This window comes from Malaya genurostris, chromosome 1, assembly GCF_030247185.1.
Source record: "Malaya genurostris strain Urasoe2022 chromosome 1, Malgen_1.1, whole genome shotgun sequence".
In the NCBI taxonomy this organism is placed as follows: Eukaryota; Metazoa; Arthropoda; class Insecta; order Diptera; family Culicidae; genus Malaya; species Malaya genurostris.
The window spans coordinates 63,092,733-63,113,866 of NC_080570.1; the positions used below are offsets into that span (position 1 = coordinate 63,092,733).

A 21,134-nucleotide genomic window follows, 5' to 3' on the forward strand; every position below is an offset into this window, starting at 1 on the left:
CAGTCTAAATCATGCAAAAGCTGTACGGCCGCTAGTAGTTTGGCACGGTGCTCCGTATTTCCAATACCTAGGTAATCGAGATCGGTCGGTTCTAGTTCTTTGAAGAGTTCCAAATCTTCGTACCTGTAAATAGAACAGAAAACATCTTTAGTCATGTCATTGAACAATGTTCTTCCAATTTAGTTCCTTTGACGTAAGATGTCACCTTAAAAACATTCTTCATTAAAACAAAACCCGATATATTTAACTTGCTAGTATTCAACAATTAAGTTCCAGATATATAAATGGTTGGATAATATTCAGTATAAAATTATCATTTTCATTCGAATTGATGCAGGAGAGGAGAGGAGAAACAGCAACAGGAACGCTAAATTTCATATGCAGAAATGATAAGTCAACCGATTTCGTTGTATAACAGATCGGCTGAAAAGTTCGTATCGTTTCTATTCAACATTGATGAGAGGGCGCCACTAGAATTAAATCCATACCATTTTCAGTTAGTACCAACCTTCAAAAGATACGTGTATAAATTTGACAGCTGTCTGATTATTAGTTTGTGAGATATTGCATTTTGAGTGAAGCTACTTTTGTTATTGTGAAAAAAATGGAAAAAAAGGAATTTCGTGTGTTGATGAAACACTACTTTTTGATGAAAAAAAGTGCCGCCGATACCAAAAAATGGCTTGATGAGTGTTATCCAGACTCTGCACCGGGCGAAGCAACAATTCGTATGTGGTTTGCAAAATTTCGTACTGGTCATATGAGCACCGAAGACGATGAACGCAGTGGACGTCCAAAAGAGGCTGTTACCGATGAAAACGTGAAAAAATCCACAAAATGATTTTCAATGACCGTAAAGTGAAGTTGATCGAGATAGCTGACACCCTAAAGATATCAAAGGAACGTGTTGGACATATTATTCACGAATATTTGGATATGAGAAAGCTTTGTGCAAAATGGGTGCCGCGTGAGCTCACAATCGATCAAAAACAACAACGAAAAACCATGCTGAAATTGAACAAATTGGGCTTCGAATTGCTCCCTCATCCACCATATTCTTCAGATTTGGCCCCCAGTGACTTTTTCCTGTTCTCAGACCTCAAGAGAATGCTCGCTGGTAAAAAATGTAGAAGCAATGATGAGGTAATCGCTGAAACTGAGGCCTATTTTGAGGCAAAGGACAAATCGTACTACAAAAATGGTATCGAAAAGTTAGAAGATCGCTATAATCGCTGTATCGCCTCTGATGGCAATTATGTTGAATAATAAAAACGAATTTTGGCAAAAAAAATGTGTGTTTCTATTGAACGATACGAACTTTTCAGCCGAACTGTTATTTGCAGAAATCTTACTAAATTTTCATGGCCCAATTTTTGCAGTCTTTTTTTTTAAATGATTTGTCAAAACTCTACAGCTCAACTAATTTGGGAGAGATTTTCAATACCAATACAGCTACTGCTTGGAAATTTTTCTACGCATCGATTCAAGTTGTTAAAATTATATGTTTCAGATAAATGGTTGTCACAACTTCAATTAATAACGAACAATGTCTAAATGTACTCTTTTTTTCAAGTCGTTATCAAGGTTTCCCTTAACAGAAACTATAGTTTTGTATACACAAGTTGAAGGTGGAAAATCAACATTCTACTATTTTTTCGCATTTAAGGAAAACGCAGATCATGGAGTGCTGGATGATAGTGATCAGCACCTTTCATCAATAACACCAAAAAAGTAAACGGTTTTTACAGGGCTTCCAACATTCTTAAATAGCTATATACGAGAAAATATTTCGCATAGATATAAATAATGTTTTATTTATGGCAAACAACGAAAAAACAGCTGCCTAAATATTCAAATCATATTCGAGTAGCGATTTTACCAATAGTTATGTAGTCCTACGTCAACATTTCAAACAACCGTCTCAGATTCATTCATTGGAGTCCGATCCAAGCATATTAGGTTTTGCACGAACATGACATAACCTCACAAAATGAACAGAATGAACTTTTTTTTGACAGTCGACGTGTATTTGTTTACAGTTTAAAAGTTCATCAGAGGTTCATCGTTTGCATGTAAAAATTGTAAGTCGCCTCTCACTAAACAGATTTATACATATATCGCTCCTTGATGCTGGAAACACATACAGGGCAATCTTTTTAGTTCTTTTCACTGTGGAACACGTTTTTAACAGGCACTTTTTCGACATTTCTCAATTTTTAATTTGCAGTCACAAAACAAAACAAACACACGGCAAACGTTCAAAAATGAATTTTATTCATCGACAGTTCATTTGTGTCGTCATCGTGCAAAACCTAATACTTTTCGATCTAATGTCGTTTTCGCTTGATGCCAAACCTAACCCAGAATGCAGACAATGCAGAAAAAACGAAGAACTATATTTTGCTCAAAACTGTTTATAAATTTAATAGGTTATGCTAATTAATACCGCGAAAACTTTTTTGTTCTCGTTAAATATTTTAAAAAAATGGATGATGCTTTTTTCATATAACATGAGGTTTCTTTTTACAAGTTTTTCATACGTTTTTGATGACCTTATTCAGGAGAAAATTAGTCTTGTCGTCTCTGGCGGTTTCCTTTGTTGCAAACGGTAAGAAGTTTGATGTAGTCCGATTTGTCAAAATGGTATACCAGTTAGCAGTGCGTGCATAAAAGTGTTGTGACCATCGAAAAACATTATAGAGAGTTCACTATGTGGTTCGGGAATAATTAAGTTTTACGTACTTTCTCGTTCAATATCGAAAACAGTTTTTGAAAATTCAAGAGACGACACGACTAATTCCCTAGAAAACGACCGAAACATATGGCAAATTTAAAAACAAATCGTCTGTTTATCTTTTTTGACTAAGAAAAGATTCTGTCATGAATACGACTTACTTTACTATGGTGCACCTTTTCTAAATTTACCCTTTGAGAGAGTGATAAGTTTTTGATAGTGCAAATCTCTTGTTGTATCTAACGAATCAACACAATTTTTGCTACATGCCATCGGAAATATTATCATCAATTCATGATATCATTTTCGGTTGTATGACTATACAAAAACATCATAATTAAAGTTTTCTGAAATGTTGAGTATCAACCAACATGTTTCAAAGAAAAACAACTTATGCCGCGTTAGATTTTCAGTCATAACCTTGAAAGCTCGTAGCTCAGTGATTTGTAGAAGGATTTATAAAATCCAACTACCAATAAATTCGGAAATTTTTCAACTTAAACGTGTATTGCAACAACTATAAAGTGCTTTCACTAGCTCCAACCAATCAGAACACGTTCTGAGCAAGAATATCAAAATATTTACTGCTGCACAATTGTATCGGTATAAAAGATGAACATTTAGCTTTTCCCCATCGTTTCTTGTGCAACAAAGCAAGACATACGGGAGAGCAATGACGAAGACCTCACGCCTACTAATCCTGTCTGAATGAGGCGAGCAGCAAAAGGGTGTATAGGAACTTCACTTCTTAATAGCGATTCGCGTTTCCAGCGTGCAATAGAAATCATCAGAGCATCGCGGGAGCGCTACTCAGTTAAGTTGTAAGGAAATTGAGTCGGAATTCATTGTGAGTTCCAAATGCACTAATTTATTCTACCTGGAATCGATTGTTTTATCTTATTTGGAAGTACAATAAATTCCGAATCAAATGCAGATCCCATAGGAAATGGCCATCCATAGATTATCATAATTTTTTTTTTAATTAACTACATTCCTTACCATACGCATCGGATTCTTGAAAATGGAAGTTCAAAAAGGCTTGCGCCGTCACTAACACATTCATTGATGTGAAATACATCTTTATACTAGTATAGGTGTCGTTTCGAATCAACGATAAAATCTTTGAATCTGTCTATGTATGGAGCCGGAACAGGGATAAAAATAAAAATGTATATTTAGAAAATAAGAACTGACGAAACCTAGTGCCCTATAAAGTGATAATATTTCCCTGAAGCAACAACATATTACACGAAAATTGGAAACTACCTCGCTTACTTCGAATTTTAATGTATTAAGAGCTGATGTATGCTAGCATCCTTCGAGTTATCACCTTAATCGTATTAGGCTATTAAAACAATTACAAGAAACGACCAATTGCGTTGACAATAAAAATGCTATAACTGAAACATTAACGAGATTATATTATTGGTAGAGGTTACGATTATTATTCATAGCATATTTCCAATGCTTGTAAAACGACTCTAGTTTAAATTTTTATTATATTGGAAAGCGCATGCGTTTTTGTGAGAAACTATTTCTAATATTTCTTCTACTTTCGTGTTGTGTTATCATATTAGATATTGAACTTATAATTATTATATGTTTTGTATAGCTCACTTTTGACCTATTGATATCGTGCTTTATACGGACACAGTTTGAGTTTCTGCTAGCCATTGTTATTCGTATTCATGTTTATCCTGTTATGTCTCTGACACTACCCACCCACCTTTTTATCTTTAATCCGCGTTACACACTTCGATAAAACTTTGTGATTCTATATCTTTTAAGATGCACATAAATGGAGCGTAGCATTTCACGAAAATTTACGTTCTAGAACATGTACATGAAAAGCATTGAATAAAACATAAATACTGATCAAATTGAATCGAGCATCATTGGATCACAAAGGACGTCCGTTAGTCGACTGAGCCACAGAAGCACACATATGCTTGGTTGATAAGGGATGCATATAAATACTATACATGCAGTCGCACTTCCTAGTCAAAATTCAGTCTCATCCAACATTAAGTCATTACATATGGAATTATCCGTCATTCAGTAAATGAGGACTTAATAACACATGGATCAATAAGTCCCGAGACTAAAGCAGCGATGGCGCTCGTAGTAAACCAGTAACCACGTCTTTCTAGAGTACTAACCTTTGCTTGAAACGGGTCAAATTTTTAAGTCGATCCGACCAGAAACAGCTGAGTTATCGAGGTTGGAGTAAAGTCGTTTTGTAGTTTGTTTAAAAAATGAAAAAACCGAGTTTCATGTTTTAATAAAACATTGTTTTTTAATGAGTAAAAACACCGTGCAAGCGAAACAATGGATTGAAAAATGTTATCCGGACTCTTGTCCGTCAAAAGCAACGATTTGTCGGTGGTTTGCCGAGTTTAAACGTGGTCGTACCGACACAAATGACGCGGAACGCTCGGGTAGACCTGTGGAAGCCGTTACACCGGAAAATGTGAGTGAAGTGACAAAAATTATAATGAAAGATCGTAAAGTGAAGCTCCGTGAGATTGCTGAGATGACACAGATATCATATGGAAGTGTATTTACTATCCTTCATGAAAAATTGAGCATGAAAAAGGTTTTTTCCATGTGGGTGCCACGATTGCTTTCGATGGAACAAAAAAAGGAACGAGTCACCCTGCCACAAGTCCATGAAAACAATGGCGAAATTGAACGAATTGGGCTTTGATCTGCTTCCCCACCCCCCATACTCGCCAGATTTAGCCCCCAGTGACTACTGGCTCTTTGCCGATCTTAAAAAAATGCTTCAGGGAAAAAGATTTGGCTCAAATGAGGAGGTCATCGCTGAAACTGAAGCTTATTTTGAAGAGAAAGATAAATTGTTTCATAAACATGGTATTGAAAAATTGGAAATACTTGATTGATTGGGACTTATTGATCCATGTTTTATTTTTCGTTTTTCGGGCCGATTAAATGTATTGTTTCTGTTACTCGCACGCAAACGACCGGCAGCTGAATGCTGTAATCGCGGAATTCATTTCAGGCTTTCAGAATGTGGTATTTTCTACGCTATTGATATGCCGCATGCTGGCTTTATTTGAATTCGTTTGGTGCAAATTTTGCTCAGTAAAAAGTACGCAACCTATCAAATTTGCAAGGAAAGTAAAATTAGTAATTCTTTAAGTAACATTTAGAGCCATTAGAACGGCTGATTTTGTATAATGTTCCTCCTCGTTGTCCACTTTTCATTTGCTTTTTCTCCAATGCAAACGACCAGCAGCATACAATTGCTCTCGTTTTGAGCAAAACTAACACTGCAGATATGCTCTCAGAAGAACTAGTTGTTGTTTTTCTGCGTTTAGGCTTGAGGAACGAAACCTCATATTCATCATTGACTGAAGAAACAGTTGTATAATGTCGGATGCAGTGACATTTGCTTTTACGCTCGGTGATCATGACTATTTGCCGATTGAAACACTCATAATTTTGTCGTGAAAAAAATCTTTCTCCGTAATAATTAACGAACACTCAGTTGCTAGAATTTCAGTAGAAACGTACCGAAATCTACAATCCTCTTCAGGTGTGTAGTGAGCTACGTTCGTTACTCTATGGAGACATTGGTGACACTTACCCATTAAGTACGAAAACCGAGGTATACTCCTTCAGTCCTATTCGCAGTAGCAGTTCTTCTACGCTGGTAGGACAACTCGTTGGCAGTCGACCTCGACCGAAAAGCTTTCCGGTGCTGTACGGTTTCACCGGATGATCTGGCAACACTTCCACGCTGATGAACTTGAAGTGGCCCAAGCGACCATTCGCGAATCCTCGCCACACACCGGAGGCGTTCATCGAGAGGACATCTATGATATCACCTTTCTGCGGGATCAAAAAACAAAAAAAAAAAAACAAAACAACAACAATTAATGAAGACAGTCACAGTGAAAGGCTATCAATATCAAATACCTTAAATCTTAATGCTTCCGTGTCGTAAGGATTAGAACTGCTATCGATTAGTGCAATTGCTCGGCAAATGGGGACCAGCGTGGTTCGATCTTCTGCCGATAAGGAGCTGTGCGGACTTCCCGGTCGAACCAATGCCTGTGTGCCTGAACGAAATGAAAACGATAAAAAAATAAATTCAATTTTGCTTTTGTTTTGACCGTAAGAAAAAACAATTCATTCCAACTCACTCGATCCGGATGCACTGGGCAAACTTTCCACCGAGCTGGCCGAATGCTGAAACGTCGTCTGGTCGCTGATGCTATCAAGACAGTTGCTATAATCCCTATTATTCCGGCTGCCGGAATTCAGCAGATGGTCCTTTGGCGATGTCCTTGTATCATTGGACTGCTCGATTTGGTGGGAAGCAGCGGAAAGAAATTAGCAAAAAAAAAACGAAAAATAAAGAAGAAAGTGTTTTATTGCCTGTTCTATTTGCACATTTCCTGATCCCCGTTGAAAGTAATTAGGTGACCCAGTTCTGCGTATTCCGGAGCAAGGGGACAACTCATCTTCGCAAAAGCTAAATAAAAGCGGAACACAATCCATTGCCTTTCTGACGTTTCCGGCGCGATACAGAAGAAACAAACGAGGGAGAAGCGGAAAAGAACTTCCATTCTCTGTAACTCGCGCGCGCTGAAAACGCTTGTTATTTCATCATTCTGTCGGATTTTCTCCCGGAGAAAGGCGGAAGCGAGTTGAAAAATTTGCATAGATGGTGAGGACAAGGGAAAAAAATAGTACTTGATTGGAGTCGGGAGTGCTGAGTGCAGAGATGGAGGGTCCCCTCGAATCACTCCAACAGCTGCCAACTTAAGTGGATGGAAAGTCTCGCGGGAAAATTCATTACCCAAGCTGTCGGAACGAAAGAAACTGTTCGCCCCATTCACAAACGACGGAACGTAGCAGGTCGCAATAGCATGAAGGAACTCGAAAGGACCAATCGCTCCGATCACCCTTTGCCACGTCTGCGTGAAATCATGGGAATCTTTCAGAAGAAATAATCAGACAACCGACGAAACGGTTTCCTCAGGACGAACAGAATGAACAAAAAAAAATATGAAGAGAAACGCAATAAATCTATCCAGCTATCAAGCGTGGCAATAAAAGCACTGAGAGAAGACATTCCCGTAAAGCAATGCGTCAAGCTACTTACATGGTGTACTAAAGCTATTTGTTGACTTATCGTTAAATTTTTATTGTGCGATGCCGCCGCCGCTAGCGACGATGATAGATTGTTCCGATTCTTGGCTGCCTTCAGGTTTTTAAGATTATTGACTCCATTCTTTGTACTACCGCCGCCAACACCGATTCCCAATCCTGTTCCTCCTCCCCCTCCGCCGCCGCTGATACCGATACCGCAAATTCCCCCAGAGCCATTACTCCCGGATCCAGTCAGGCCACCGCTGCCACTGCCGCCGCCACCGCCGACACCACCTCCGCCACTTCCGCTTTGGCCACTGCCAACGGAGCTACCACCGTTCTGCTGGTGATCCACCGTAAGTTGCAGCTGTTTCTGCAGCAGGATGTCATCGTACTCCGAGGAGGGCGTCGGCGACGGGGACGGAGATTCGTCCCCTAGGCCACCGCTGAGTGTGCGATAACGGGCAGTGCAATTATTTGTGCCAATCTGCAAAGAAACACGGCAGGAGACAAAACAGAACAAAAAAAATGGGTAAGGATTTTTGGAGCTTCTGGTAACTCTTGCATGCTTGCATGCAGGAAATGCAACCCGTTTACAGCGTCGCGCAATGTTGCTAACTTCCAGTTCTGAGAGTTCCCGGTTGGTACCGCCACGACGTATAAATAGTACGAAAAAAAACCACGGGACGATGATAAATGACTAGAGGAATATATTTTCATTACACGGATTTTGCTTCGCTTTACTTGGTCGGTTTTGTGAAGGTAAAGGATTCAGGATATATGAACCATTAGTTGTGCTTGTACAAATGGTTGTAGCTTTCACTTGTTTTGTCACAATTGAAACAGAGAGTCTGGGAATATTCAGTCTTCGAAACTTGAGAACAATCTATAGTTGACCTTTCCAACCGTTAAAAATTTAAGCTACTTACATTTTTAGCAATATTCAGCAGAACAACTTTGTTTAATTCGCATGTTTATGGAAAATAACAGCTTAATTTAAATCTAGTTCAATGCCAATTTAATCCATGACACTCTTCGAGAAGTCTTCCGAAATGAGTTCTGACGTGAAAATAGGCAAACACGTCGAATAAATTGTTTTGACGTGACGTCTTACTTCACTATGGAGCGCCTGTTCAAATTTCATTCTGTACACGAATGGGTAGAACTTAATCGTGAATATCTCTTTTTGAACTCAACGTTACAGCATAATTTTTGCTCCATGCAGTCGGAAATATGGTCAGCTAGTTAAGATAAAATCACAGAGAACAGACTCTTGCATTCGAGCTTTCATACAATGGTAATTCATGCGTGCAAAGCCGTACGGTGATTTATAACGGATTTTTGCTTGTATGCTGTGCACAACTTTTTTGAAAAAGATTGTACTAGCTTAGATGACTGTTTTCTGTGAAATTTTAAGTAGCATGATACGACAAGTAACAAACGATTTATCAATTTCAGTTGATTTGACGTAAAGTCGCCATAACTAAGTTCAGTTTTTGCCTGAGTGGAAACTGAATGGAAAACTTATAGAAAAGATGATTTTTTGGAGAAAGATACCGCTCAGAGACAGGACTCGGACCTGCGTTCTTATGTATTCCGTGCAAACGCGCTACCATTGTGCCACCGTAAGCCTTGTGATAGACACAGCTCTAAAACACGGTTAGGCATGATAGAACATACATCGAACATGGTCTACACTCTGGCTGTCTTTCGATCGGTATCATACATCGAAACATCTTCTCTGTTCATCAGACACTAGTCTTCTGCTCTATACCTATGGCTTCTCCAATATATGTTTCCACTCAGTCATTGCAAAAACTGAACTTAGTTATTGCAACTTAACGTCAAACCAAATAAAATCAATAAAACGTTAAACACAATTACGGTTTGAATTTCCGTAACATTCTGCTTCTGGTAGGAAAGGGCAGACTATCTATACAACCTTCATAGGACCTGTCGCTGCCGATATCCAGCCAGCGACTAACATCAGTAGAGAAGGTGACAAGCGATTATAAATACACTCTCCTACTCAGTGCTTGAGCGGAAAATAGGTACAGAGCGAGATGACTAGTGTTGGATCAACAGAGAAGATGTTTGGATGTATGGTACCGGTCGTGAGACGGCTAGGATGTAGACCATGTATGATGTACACGGAGAACCCTTCGATCATAAAATTGCGATATCGCAGTTTTTGATTTTTGCGATAGTTGATTTAACTAATTTCTTTTTAATTCAACCAATATGGTTTTTGATTTGCATATATTCAAGTAGTTGAAAAATATGTTGTTTTGAATGCTGTCAAATGCCGGAGAAAATTGAAAGCAAAACTAAAATCGCAATGCAAAATCAACAACTTTTTTAGTTGAAATCTGTTCGCATCGCTTCAAAATGTCAATGAAAACAACATCGATGGTTAAAGCGTTTGGTGAAATTGTGTTCATTCGATTTGAGAAATTTACGATAACAAGTGTTTATCTAACAGCGGTGTTGTGATAAAGTTAACCTTGTTTAAGATGAAAAAGATTTGGTGACAAATTAGAAAATGTTAATGAATGATCATCTCGTAATCTTTCAGGTATGCGCAAAAATTTTATGCTTCAAATTCGATTATTGACTTACTTCCAGCAGACTGTTTTACTTCCAGCTGTTTGATACCGATGATGATGTTAATGCATTAGCAATAAAACGCTTTTTGACATGAATTTAATTTAGAAAAGTAACAGGAGCGAAGGGTTTCAAACACACAGAACGCGCTGCGATTGAATGTTGTCGCAAAATTCCAAATCCCAGCGGTTGATGCACCCAAGCTCATATAAATTGACTAAAATTATCAGTGCAACTTATTTCAAATAGATCATGACGTGTATCAGTAAGTATATTTTGATTATTTTCGCAAATCAATAACATTGTTCGAGTTGATTCAACTATTTGCGATGTCTAAAACAAATGACACCGATTTATTTTTCAACTAACAGAATTTTGTTTCAATAACAACACCAGTTATTTTAACTAAAATATTTGTTGAAATTGAAAGGTATGTGTTCTCACTAATTGACAGCATTTTTTTTTTCAAACAGTTAAATTAGTTGTTTCAACCATCGTTTCTGCTAATCGAAAAACAAAAATGACAGTTTAGTTAAAACAACAATCGATTAGTTGTACCAAATTCTAACCAATCGAATTCAGAAAATCAACTAATATTCTGGTTGAAATGGGATCTCGAGTGGTTCCGTGTACGTTCTATCATGCCTAGTCGTGTGTTAGAGCTGTGTCTATCACAAGGCTTAGGGTGGCGAAATGGTAGCGCGTTTGCATGGAATACATAAGAACGCAGGTTCGAGTCCTGTCTCTAAGCGGTATCTTTTTCCAAAAAATCATTTTCCCTGTTAAGTTTTTCATTCATTTAGCTTCTCCATTATATGTTTCCACTCAGTCATTGCAAAAACTGAAGTAACTCAAAATTAAAGTTTTTAAAAATGTTTAATACCAATCAGCATCAAAAAGACAGGTGACGGTTTTGAAGTAGTGAACGATACATTCCATTCGTTGTAGCTTGTCTAGTTGGCCGACCTGGACGTTTTTGACATTAGCACCTTTGTTTCGGTCGGTTTTGGTGCACACGGAACCCCACGCGATCGTGAAACAACCAAAATATTAGTTGTTTTTCTGAATTTGATTGGTTAAAATTTGGTACAACTAATCGATTTTTGTTTTTTCTAAAATGTCGTTTTTGTTTTTCGATCAACAGAAACGATGGTTGAAATAACAAAATTTTTGGTTGAAAAAAAGATGCTGTCAGTAAGTCAAGACACACACCTTTCAATTTCAATAAAGATTTTAGTTACAACAACCGACCTTGTTTCTGATTTAACAGTTATGTGAGTTAAAAAACAAATCGGTTTTAGTTGTTTAAGATATTAGGATTAGTTATTTCAACTTAAGCAAAATTATTGACTTTGAATGGCAATAAAATACGTTCTGATTTTTTAAATGAAAAATTCGGTATGTTAAGATATATAAAAAAAATATGTAATATTTCATATAAATAATATACTGTCTTTTAGTAGTGCTGGTGTCAACGAAACTATCTAATTGTGACCACTATATTACTTTGGAGCAAAAAGTCTAACCAAATGCACTGATTTTTATTTTTTGAGCCATTGCAACTTACAGTTTCAACAGATTATATGAATGAATATTGAACATTTTCAATTTAATCACTTTGTTCATACAATTTTTGTACTTGACTTGAAGATAACATGATGCTCATTCATTAACATGCATTTCACGATGGAGAATCAAGTGGATTTTAAGACCAAAATTAAAACGCATACAATTCACTGGGTTCTAGTTTTAGTTAAACACGTTTAGTTAAATGCAATATCTCTAACGGTTATCATTTCTGTGCATAGCACTACTTTATATCAATCGTTTCTTCTTGTAACACCAGAGCAGTAAAGATGTAGATAATTTATCATCACATTAATATTCTGACAACTAGTGTTATGATAAACATTAATTTACTATCATTCAAAAGTTACTCTTCACGAGTTTTACAAACGTATAATAAGCGAATATCGTTTGCATGAAAATGTTTAAGAAACGCGTTTGAATTTCAACTAAAGTAATGGTAGAGTTTCCATTGCGATTTTTGTTTTGTTTTGTTTTTTTTCTGTTTTTGACATTAGACAGCATTAAAAACAACATATTTTTCAACTATTTCAATATGTGCAAATCAAATAGCAAATTGGTTGAATCAACTAATTATTAGTTGAAACAACGGCAAAAATCAAAAATTGGGAGATCGTAATTTTTCGATTGGAGGGTTTTCCGTGCAGAACTCAACTTTAGAATTCAATTGCAAAACTCAGATACAGAGTTCAATTCCAGAATCCAAGTCTACAATTCGATATTAAAAAGTTCGAAATTCGTGTCATGCAGTTAGGGGAAGATGGGGTAAAACGTTCCTACGGCGCAGAACTCTTTCCATACGTAAAGACCGAAATCAACTTTTTGGCGAAAAAATTAGTTGATTTTCTGATTTTAGATTTTTTAATTCTCATTCCCTTAATAAAATATTAGTTGAAATGGTTATTTTGACGTGAATACGTCTTACTTCACTATGAGGCACCTTTTCAAAATGTACCTTCTGGAAGAGTGATAAGTTTTTGATCGTGAATATTTCCTGTTTTATTCGACGTATCTACATAATTTTTTTTCCACGTCTTTGAAGATATGATCAACAATTTGTGATAGAATTTTCAGTAGTATGAGGTAACCATGAATAACTCAAAATTGAAGTTTTGTAAAACATTTGATAAGTGAAGAAGATAAAAATTTAATGCTTCAATTATTCTAGCCTGAGTCCAGAATACAATTCTAGAGTTCAGTTCTGAAATTCGGTATAAAAATCAAAGATCATTTTATTTTCATTTTCAAAATCCAGATCTAAAATACAATTCCTCTTCCGGAATCCAGCGTCTGCAACGAAATCCAGAACTGTGGAACTGAGAACAGGATCTTGACAGACTAAAGAGTCTGGAACAAAAATTTGGAACAGAAATTATTGGACTTGGATCTAAATTTCGAAAACTTAATTCTGGAATTGAAACTGAGGTTTAGACCAGAATACAGTTCCAAAACTCCTATCCAGCATTCAGACTTATAATTCAAATTCATAATTTGGAAACTTTTGAGCCTCAAGTTCTGAACCTGCAGACCGAAAATCAGTGCCAAAATTCAGAATTAAAACTTAGCTTTATTTCCAGAATACATTTAGAATTCAGCTAGAGAAACCAGGTTTAAAATTCAGCTAGAGAATAGTAGTCTAGAATTAGGATCCAAAATTCACTTTCACAATTCTAAAAGTGTAACTGAATTCAGGAACTAGATTCTGAAGATTTTAGAACTAAATTCCGGATCTGGACTCAGACAACTCAGTTTCGAAGCTGAATTCTAGATCCGAATTTGAAAACTTAATCCTGGACCGGACTGAATTTCAGAATTCAGTTTCGACCCAGAATCCTGGTCTCGAATTCAGTTTCAGATCTCAAGTTCAGTGATCAGTTCAACAATCTAGATTCAGAATTCAGTTTTAAGAATCAGTTTCAGTATTCAGTTTCTGAATCTGGCATCAAAATTAAGTTTCATAATTTTGGTCCAGAACTCCGGGATTCTGATTCAGTCATCCGGTTATGTCTCTGACATTACGCACCCCTCTTTTTTTTATTGAATTCACCAATTAAACGTGCTGTCATTTCTTAGCTAAGACACACTCCATTTCCATTCAACTATTTTTTTAGTTGAATTAGAAAAATAAAACGTTGTTTTCAACCAACATGAATGGTAGAATTTGGCTTCTGCAATCTCCAGCTATATGACGTTAACACTATAATGACTACTCGCCACTAGATGGCAGACTACCACCGAAAAGAATTTTGCAGTCGCGATTGTTTTTTCTAAATTGGCAGGTATAAATACAGTAACAACTTCCCGTGTTATATTTACGGAAAAACAAACATAAACGAAACGTAAACTTTTTTTCATAAGATTTTTCTTCTAAATCACTGTTTTCTTTCGCGTTGGATTGAAATTTTGCTAGGTCGTGTCCAGGATATTCGCTAACTAAACACATTCTCTGAAAACAATGAAATGAATTTCAACTAATTTAATAGTCATTTCCGAAATTTTGTTGTTAAAATCAACTAATTCAAAAACCATAATATGAATTAGGCGCAGAGCTAATTTCGGTCGTTCCGTGTGCGAACCTTTTCTTAGGGGGTGCGTATTAACTCATCGTTCCCTATGCCTCTGCCATTATTACTCTTCTGTCAGTTTTTCGTACACGAGTTCAAACAAGAAACCTTTGGTTACGAGGTGCATAATACGGCTCCTTGTTGAAAAAAAAAAACAAACCAAAGCATCGTAGCTGCTGGGAAATACATGAGGATGTCGAAGCAGTTTGTAAGCAGGTGGGTTAATCACATCGGTAAAGTAGATCGTTTCCTTTGGAACAGGAGAATAAAATGACAAAAACGACGAAAAGGGATGTTGACCTATCTTTTGCTATTTAAGCAGTCTCATTAATACATATGTTTTCATTGAGATAATTTTTAACACGAATTTGAGTAGATGTTTGACAAAAAATCATTCAGATTAGTTTACGACAGCCTGGTTCAACGCTTTTTATTCGCATATACGGCGACATTCCAGAAACCAAAAGTATTAGCAATAATACATATGAGCTTGGTCAATGGTATAATCTAAAAAACGCTATTTGTCGGTTATGTCACTTATACGATTATATTTCCAGAAGCGGAGGTGTTAACCATATGATCATCAAATTTCGTTTTGAAATACCCTCGAACTTTATCTAATGTTTTCATCCATTTTCTTGCAGAAGTACTATTTTTATGCCACAAGTCTTGTGTTTCGGTGCGTCGTTATAATCGTTCGAAACTATCGAGTTGCGAATTATCCAAAGAAGGCAAAAATCATCAGTTTAGTACAAATCTAGAGTAATTTGATTAGCTTTGTTTAGTTTGCGCAGTGCGAAATTCGTACCAAACGAGCGCAATTAAAGCAAGCATTTGGCTGCCAGACATTGAAAAATGTTCGAAAATTTTTTAAAATCATAAGGAATTCCACAATTTGGTCCTTCTGAATGCCGAAAATGAATCTCGTACAGCATTTTGATAGTTTCTTTCACTTAAATATTGAAATTTTAAAAAATTTGAAATACATGAACGATTGTACGACTTGCATTACGATTATATTTATGCAATTATTTCTTCTAGGTCAAGGCTCAAACTCACAAATGACTTGGAATGGAGCCATACTTCCTAGAATACAAACGCAATCTACCGAATGGTTTGTTTGCACTGACAAAATAAAAGAGGAAGAGCTGATGTGTAACATATTGTTTGAATTAGTCTACAATAATTGAAAACACCGTGTTTGTACAGTATTCGATGATATAAATTTACCTTGTTCTGAGTAATAAAAGTTAAACATTAGAAAAAAATCTATAGAACTCGTTGTTCATCTCTAAACTAAATTACTTAGCATAGAAATTGTCTTATCAACACATTAATTGATTGGCACAATGCTTCTGCTTGGCATTTTACTGAACTGCTACAGGTTGATAATGGCATCCCCATACATTAAACGAGATAAACCATTCTATTTGATCGGTGGAAAGATTCCATTGCCATCAACAGTTAACCCACTTCCGTAATTTTGCTCTCATTAATCGTTCCGGTAAACTCCTTCTTTCCATCGTAAAACAATTCCGAGTACCTTTCAGATGGATCAGATAGACAGGATCCGTCAGGATAACTGGATGGCTATGATAATTGAAATGCAAATACCTTCGTTTATATCGTCATCAAAAGCAGCATCAGCCTCTGCTGTTGATCGAACCAGGTCATGTTCATGGTGGTGTTTGCGCCACCCTCTGCCGGCCCACGATGCTGGAAATCAGCTGGAATAGATAGCTGAGTGCTTTTCAGGATCGGAGTAAAAATTCTCTAGCAATTCCCGTTGATGAGCTGCTTCAGGTGGTTGATAAAATAAGTCTCCCTGTTTTGGCATCTTTCAAGGGATCATTCCAATTCCGTTTTTAAAACAATTGGACAGAGTAAGATATGCCATCTCAGACATTACCTCAATGGGCACTATAAAAATCGATGCTTCTTTTTATGTCAATTATTTGCCTACTAAGAACACGAGTTCATCACAGTTCCACTTCAATTTTGCTGTAATATTGTTTCACAGAACCGAAGCGATGATCCGTTAAATCAGTCATAGAAGCTGACAATAAGATGGCAGCTGTCTCTTCATCTAATTAAACTGTAATCAAATCTGTTACAAATCGTGTTCATTTTCTGGTCCGTATGGCATTCGATTGTTGAAAATCTTTTTTCGACTTCCTTTCCATACGAGGCATATTCGAAAAGTAAGGGCGGTTAGCTTATATTTCAAAGTCAACAAACCATAACACGTGCATATCTGTACGTGCACTACTCGTGCAGTGCTTTCAGATGATGTATTGATTCAGAAGTCATTTGCTTATCTGTAGATACAACAAACAATGTCCACGATAATCGTTACTTCCACCAGTTGTTGCAGTTCGTATAGTAAAAGGATTTTTTGTATAAAATGAGCTTCATCGAGAGTCATGTCCAGTTAATCGGCCGAATGTAACCAGTGAAATGTTAGACAATGATACCGTGATTCCATGGAACCAATGGACGAACATATGTTCGTTCCATAGCTGCAAAGAAGTCAATGATCAGGTTCAAATGTATTGCTGCTGATCAATGCTGTAAAACTTAATTCAATTCTATTGAAATCAAATGTATGCACACATTTGACGATCACTCTACTGCAGTAAACTTCGCATTCTAACATACCACCTTCGCTGTTGCACCGAATGGGCGTCATCCCGTCCTTTATTCGTTTCGCTCTCTATCGAAGCTTAGTTTAACCACCGTCAGTTTATCTCTTGAAGTAACAAAATATCTCTTACAATTGAATGAGAGAATGGATTTCAAGTGAGGTTCATGTAAACATTCGAATTGGTTCAAGATAATGGATGAAAGGTAAACTGACTGGTTTGAAATGACGCTTTGAAATACGTTAAGGGTCCAAAATATAACCAAAAACCGTTCGTGTGACCATAAGTTAACATGACCTACAAATTTTAACAGTTTTAAGCCCAATTGAGAAGATTTTTAACGGTTTCTGGTATCGTCATTCTTTGTGACGGTTTGGGAATTTAAAAACATATCGGTTTGTAATATTTAGAACCAGAAGTCGGATTTCAATCCAATTTAGTTATTTTTTATGGGACTATCAGTCCTTTAATTTGAAATAGATTTGATGAAATCTGGTATGAGTTTATTTGGTCATAGACTATCATGATCTGAAGACCAAAGAAATTTATTAGCCAATTTGAAGAATTCTTTACTCATCATTTGGTTACTCGTGAAAATACTTTGAAATTGTGATTTTTACTCTAAGCTCCCTGTGTTTTCGAAACCGGAAGATGGATCTGAATAAAAATAGTGAAATTCGTATGGCATCTCAAAGTCTTTCAGTAAAAGTATAAAGTATACGACCGGTTTAGCCATCTTTGAGAAAAGTGAGTCGCATTATTTACATATAACAGAGGACTTAGGGAACACTTATCACCCTGTTATCCCGGAACCAGAAGTCGGTTTCAGATGAAATTCAGCTACTTTGTATGGTATCATTGTTCATTAGAATCTAATGTAATGTAAAAATCGGTTCCAACATCTCCGAGAAAATGTAGTGACATTATTATTGAGTGACTCAAATAACCAAAGGCTGCAGAAGAATGAGTAACGAAGTGACTCCCTCTGTCTCAAAAAGCACGGTGCACTGAGTTTTGAAGAATTCCTCTTAAATTTTCATAAGAAAATGCGAAAACCACCCAGGTTTAAACACCATCACATGCAGGCAGGCTACATTTTTGCAGAAGTTGTGTTAGACTCACGAATGCTCTAAGGTCTGTATTATATAAGGACCACATTTTCTCATTTTAATTTTTAAATTAATGTTGCATTACATTGGAACTTTGATCATGCATTTCTGTTTTAGGTTATCTGGTTCGACGAAAAAAGAGTTCAATCTAGGTGGTCTAGACAGATTACGTAATTATTGGCGTAATTTTTTGACAAGATCCCCGTTTTGCCTTTCTCATATAGAAAAGCTATGCAATCACTGTGAAAACCAACTTTTCAACTGAGGACCGGAAGGACAAATGTCATATACCATTCGACTCAGCTCGACGAACTGTGCAAATGTCTGTGTATGTATGTTTGTAACAAAAATATGCACTCACTTTTCTCGGAGATGACTGAACCGTTTTTCACAAACATAAATTCATATGAAAGGCCTTATGGTGAAGAAAAACTCCAAAAGTAGAACTCACTTCAATTTCTCAGCGATGGTTGATCCGATTTTCATTTAAATCGAAGCTCATATTGTCTCAAAAATAATTAGTGTCAAAGCTTTCAAACCGCCATATAAAATGACGATACAAAACCAGTACGCACCGGTACGAGCTGGCAAGGAAGAAGAAAACACAACACGCTTTCACAAACGATGCACATACCGTAGCTGATTACTTATATATTTAATATTTTTCATCTCTATATAGCTAGATTTAACACAATGAAGTGCGGAGCACAACGGAGTGATTCAAACCGTGCACTTATGTATAGGGGTAGATGGGGTAAAACGCACCCCCTAAGGAAATGTAGCTATATCTTAACTATAGAGAATAATACGGAAGAGTTTCATGCATGACTATCTTCCGTAATCATTATTTCTCAAAATTACGTACAAATACTCACTGAATGCATTGTAAAATACATGAAATATCTTATTTTCCAAAATCCTTAAAAATTGTCTATTGAAATATATGCGGGGTATGACGCCCGAACGTGGAAAACATGAAAAATATACATTCTAAATTACGCGAAGTGACGATTATCTGAACATAGAGGCAGGATTATCTTAAACAACGGGTTGTTTAAAAAAATCAAAATAACGAATTAAAGCTCATGACAACCACGGGGCCATTAAAAGAAAGCTTTAGACTTTTTTTTACCATTCGACTCAGTTCGACGAGATCGGAAAAAGTCTGTGTGTGTATATGTGTGTGTGTGCACTTTTCGAAGATATTTCTACCGCTCAATTTTGGCTGAACCGGTTTTAACAAACTTAAGCTCGTTTGAAAGCTACTGTCAGATAATTGATCAGGTTCGAAATCCAAATGGCTGTGACTTTTGGTTCCGGAGATATAATGGTATAAGTGGCGTAACCGACAAAACACTTTGTTTTTTACCGCTCTAATGTATATAAGGGTGCCAATCTTTTGGGATACCCTCTAATTTCGTAAAGCGTTCAAAAGTTTAAGCACTTCGTAAAAAGTCCTCATGTAAAATTTGAGCTAAGTCGGACATGGGTAAGGGGTGTTGCCAAGCGGTTAAAGTTAAAGTCGATCTTTAAAAAGCACCATAGGGGGGAGTACATGAAATTTCCGAAATCGATTTCTTTTTGTTGCCAAAATTCTTAAAATTGCATGAAACGTCGACATTTAGTGTTATCTTGAATAATTTTTTTTTTTAATCGACTTTCTGGGACTGTAATATTTTGATAAAGTCGTGATCCCAGAAAGTCGATTTAAAAAAATAATCTTCGAGATGACACTAAATCTCGACGTTTCATGCAATTCTAAGACTTTTTGTATCAAATTTTTATTTCGATTTCGAAAATTTCATTAAATTGCAATAATTCCCCGAGCAGAGTGTGAGTGTGCCAAACAGAAATCTTATTTTGATGTTGTGATCTTTGCATTTATCGATTACTTGCTGTTGTTTTGGCCGTTTTAAGTGTTGAAAAATCAAAATCGAGACCAACAAACAGAAAACATTTTTTTGCTAACATAAATTTAAATGAGATATAGAAATTCTCGGGTTGATAACAAATTTTTAAGTTATTATCAAACAACGAAAGCAAAACTGGAATGCATAACCAGTTATTGATTTGCCTTAAAAAGACATTACTGAAAACAAACAACTCGCGAGCATAAGCTCAAAATAGACTAGGCAAAAAGGCTCGGGATAGTATACGTTCAGGCGATATTACTTGCAACAATAGAAAAGCGCAAGTAATATCGCCTGAAGAACAACCACCGCACGTCCACAGACGGACTAGGTTTCGAACACATGCTATGAGTAAACCCTGAAATTATTTTGGGAAATATCGATACAGCTATAAATAATGTAAATCATTATACTATTGAAGTAAGGAGGTTATCAGTTCCAAAAGCTTAAACTAAATTCTAATTAAAATTAGAGATGTACTGATCAAATCAATCCATATTCTGAATCTTACTTATGCTGGTATTTAGAAGTCAGTTTCAGCTGCCAAAGGAGGAACTCAAATACTCCATGAAAACGGTGGATAAAGACTGTCCCAGAAAGTATGGACGCACTTTGATTTCACTGTGAATAATTCACAAGTGTTAGATATTCACATTTTATTCGATATACTGATAATATTAGACTATAACTACAGAATATTATTCTCAACATTTGCTACTTAGCCATTGTAGACTAGCTGGCGCACCTTCTTGCGAACGTTCCTCACTAAATTTCGTACAGACTTCTTGGCGACAAATTTTGACACTTCTTCCAATTTTTTTCGAACTGTTGAATGGTTACGGCTGCCGAGACATGTTTCCTAA

At 36.5% G+C, this 21,134-nt stretch overlaps 1 protein-coding gene across 2 annotated transcripts in view; it reads right to left on the reverse strand.

The window, feature by feature from the left end:
• LOC131440264 (sterile alpha motif domain-containing protein 5) overlaps positions 1-21,134 on the reverse strand; it is a 657,981-nt gene that overhangs the window by 14,192 nt on the left and 622,655 nt on the right. For both annotated transcript variants that reach the window (XM_058611383.1, XM_058611384.1), the window contains exons 13-17: positions 7,869-8,342; positions 6,904-7,060; positions 6,677-6,819; positions 6,345-6,589; positions 2-123 (exon numbers count right to left, since the gene is read on the reverse strand). In XM_058611383.1, coding sequence (XP_058467366.1) covers positions 2-123; positions 6,345-6,589; positions 6,677-6,819; positions 6,904-7,060; positions 7,869-8,342 — 1,141 coding nt within the window. The remainder of the gene's footprint in view (position 1; positions 124-6,344; positions 6,590-6,676; positions 6,820-6,903; positions 7,061-7,868; positions 8,343-21,134) is intronic.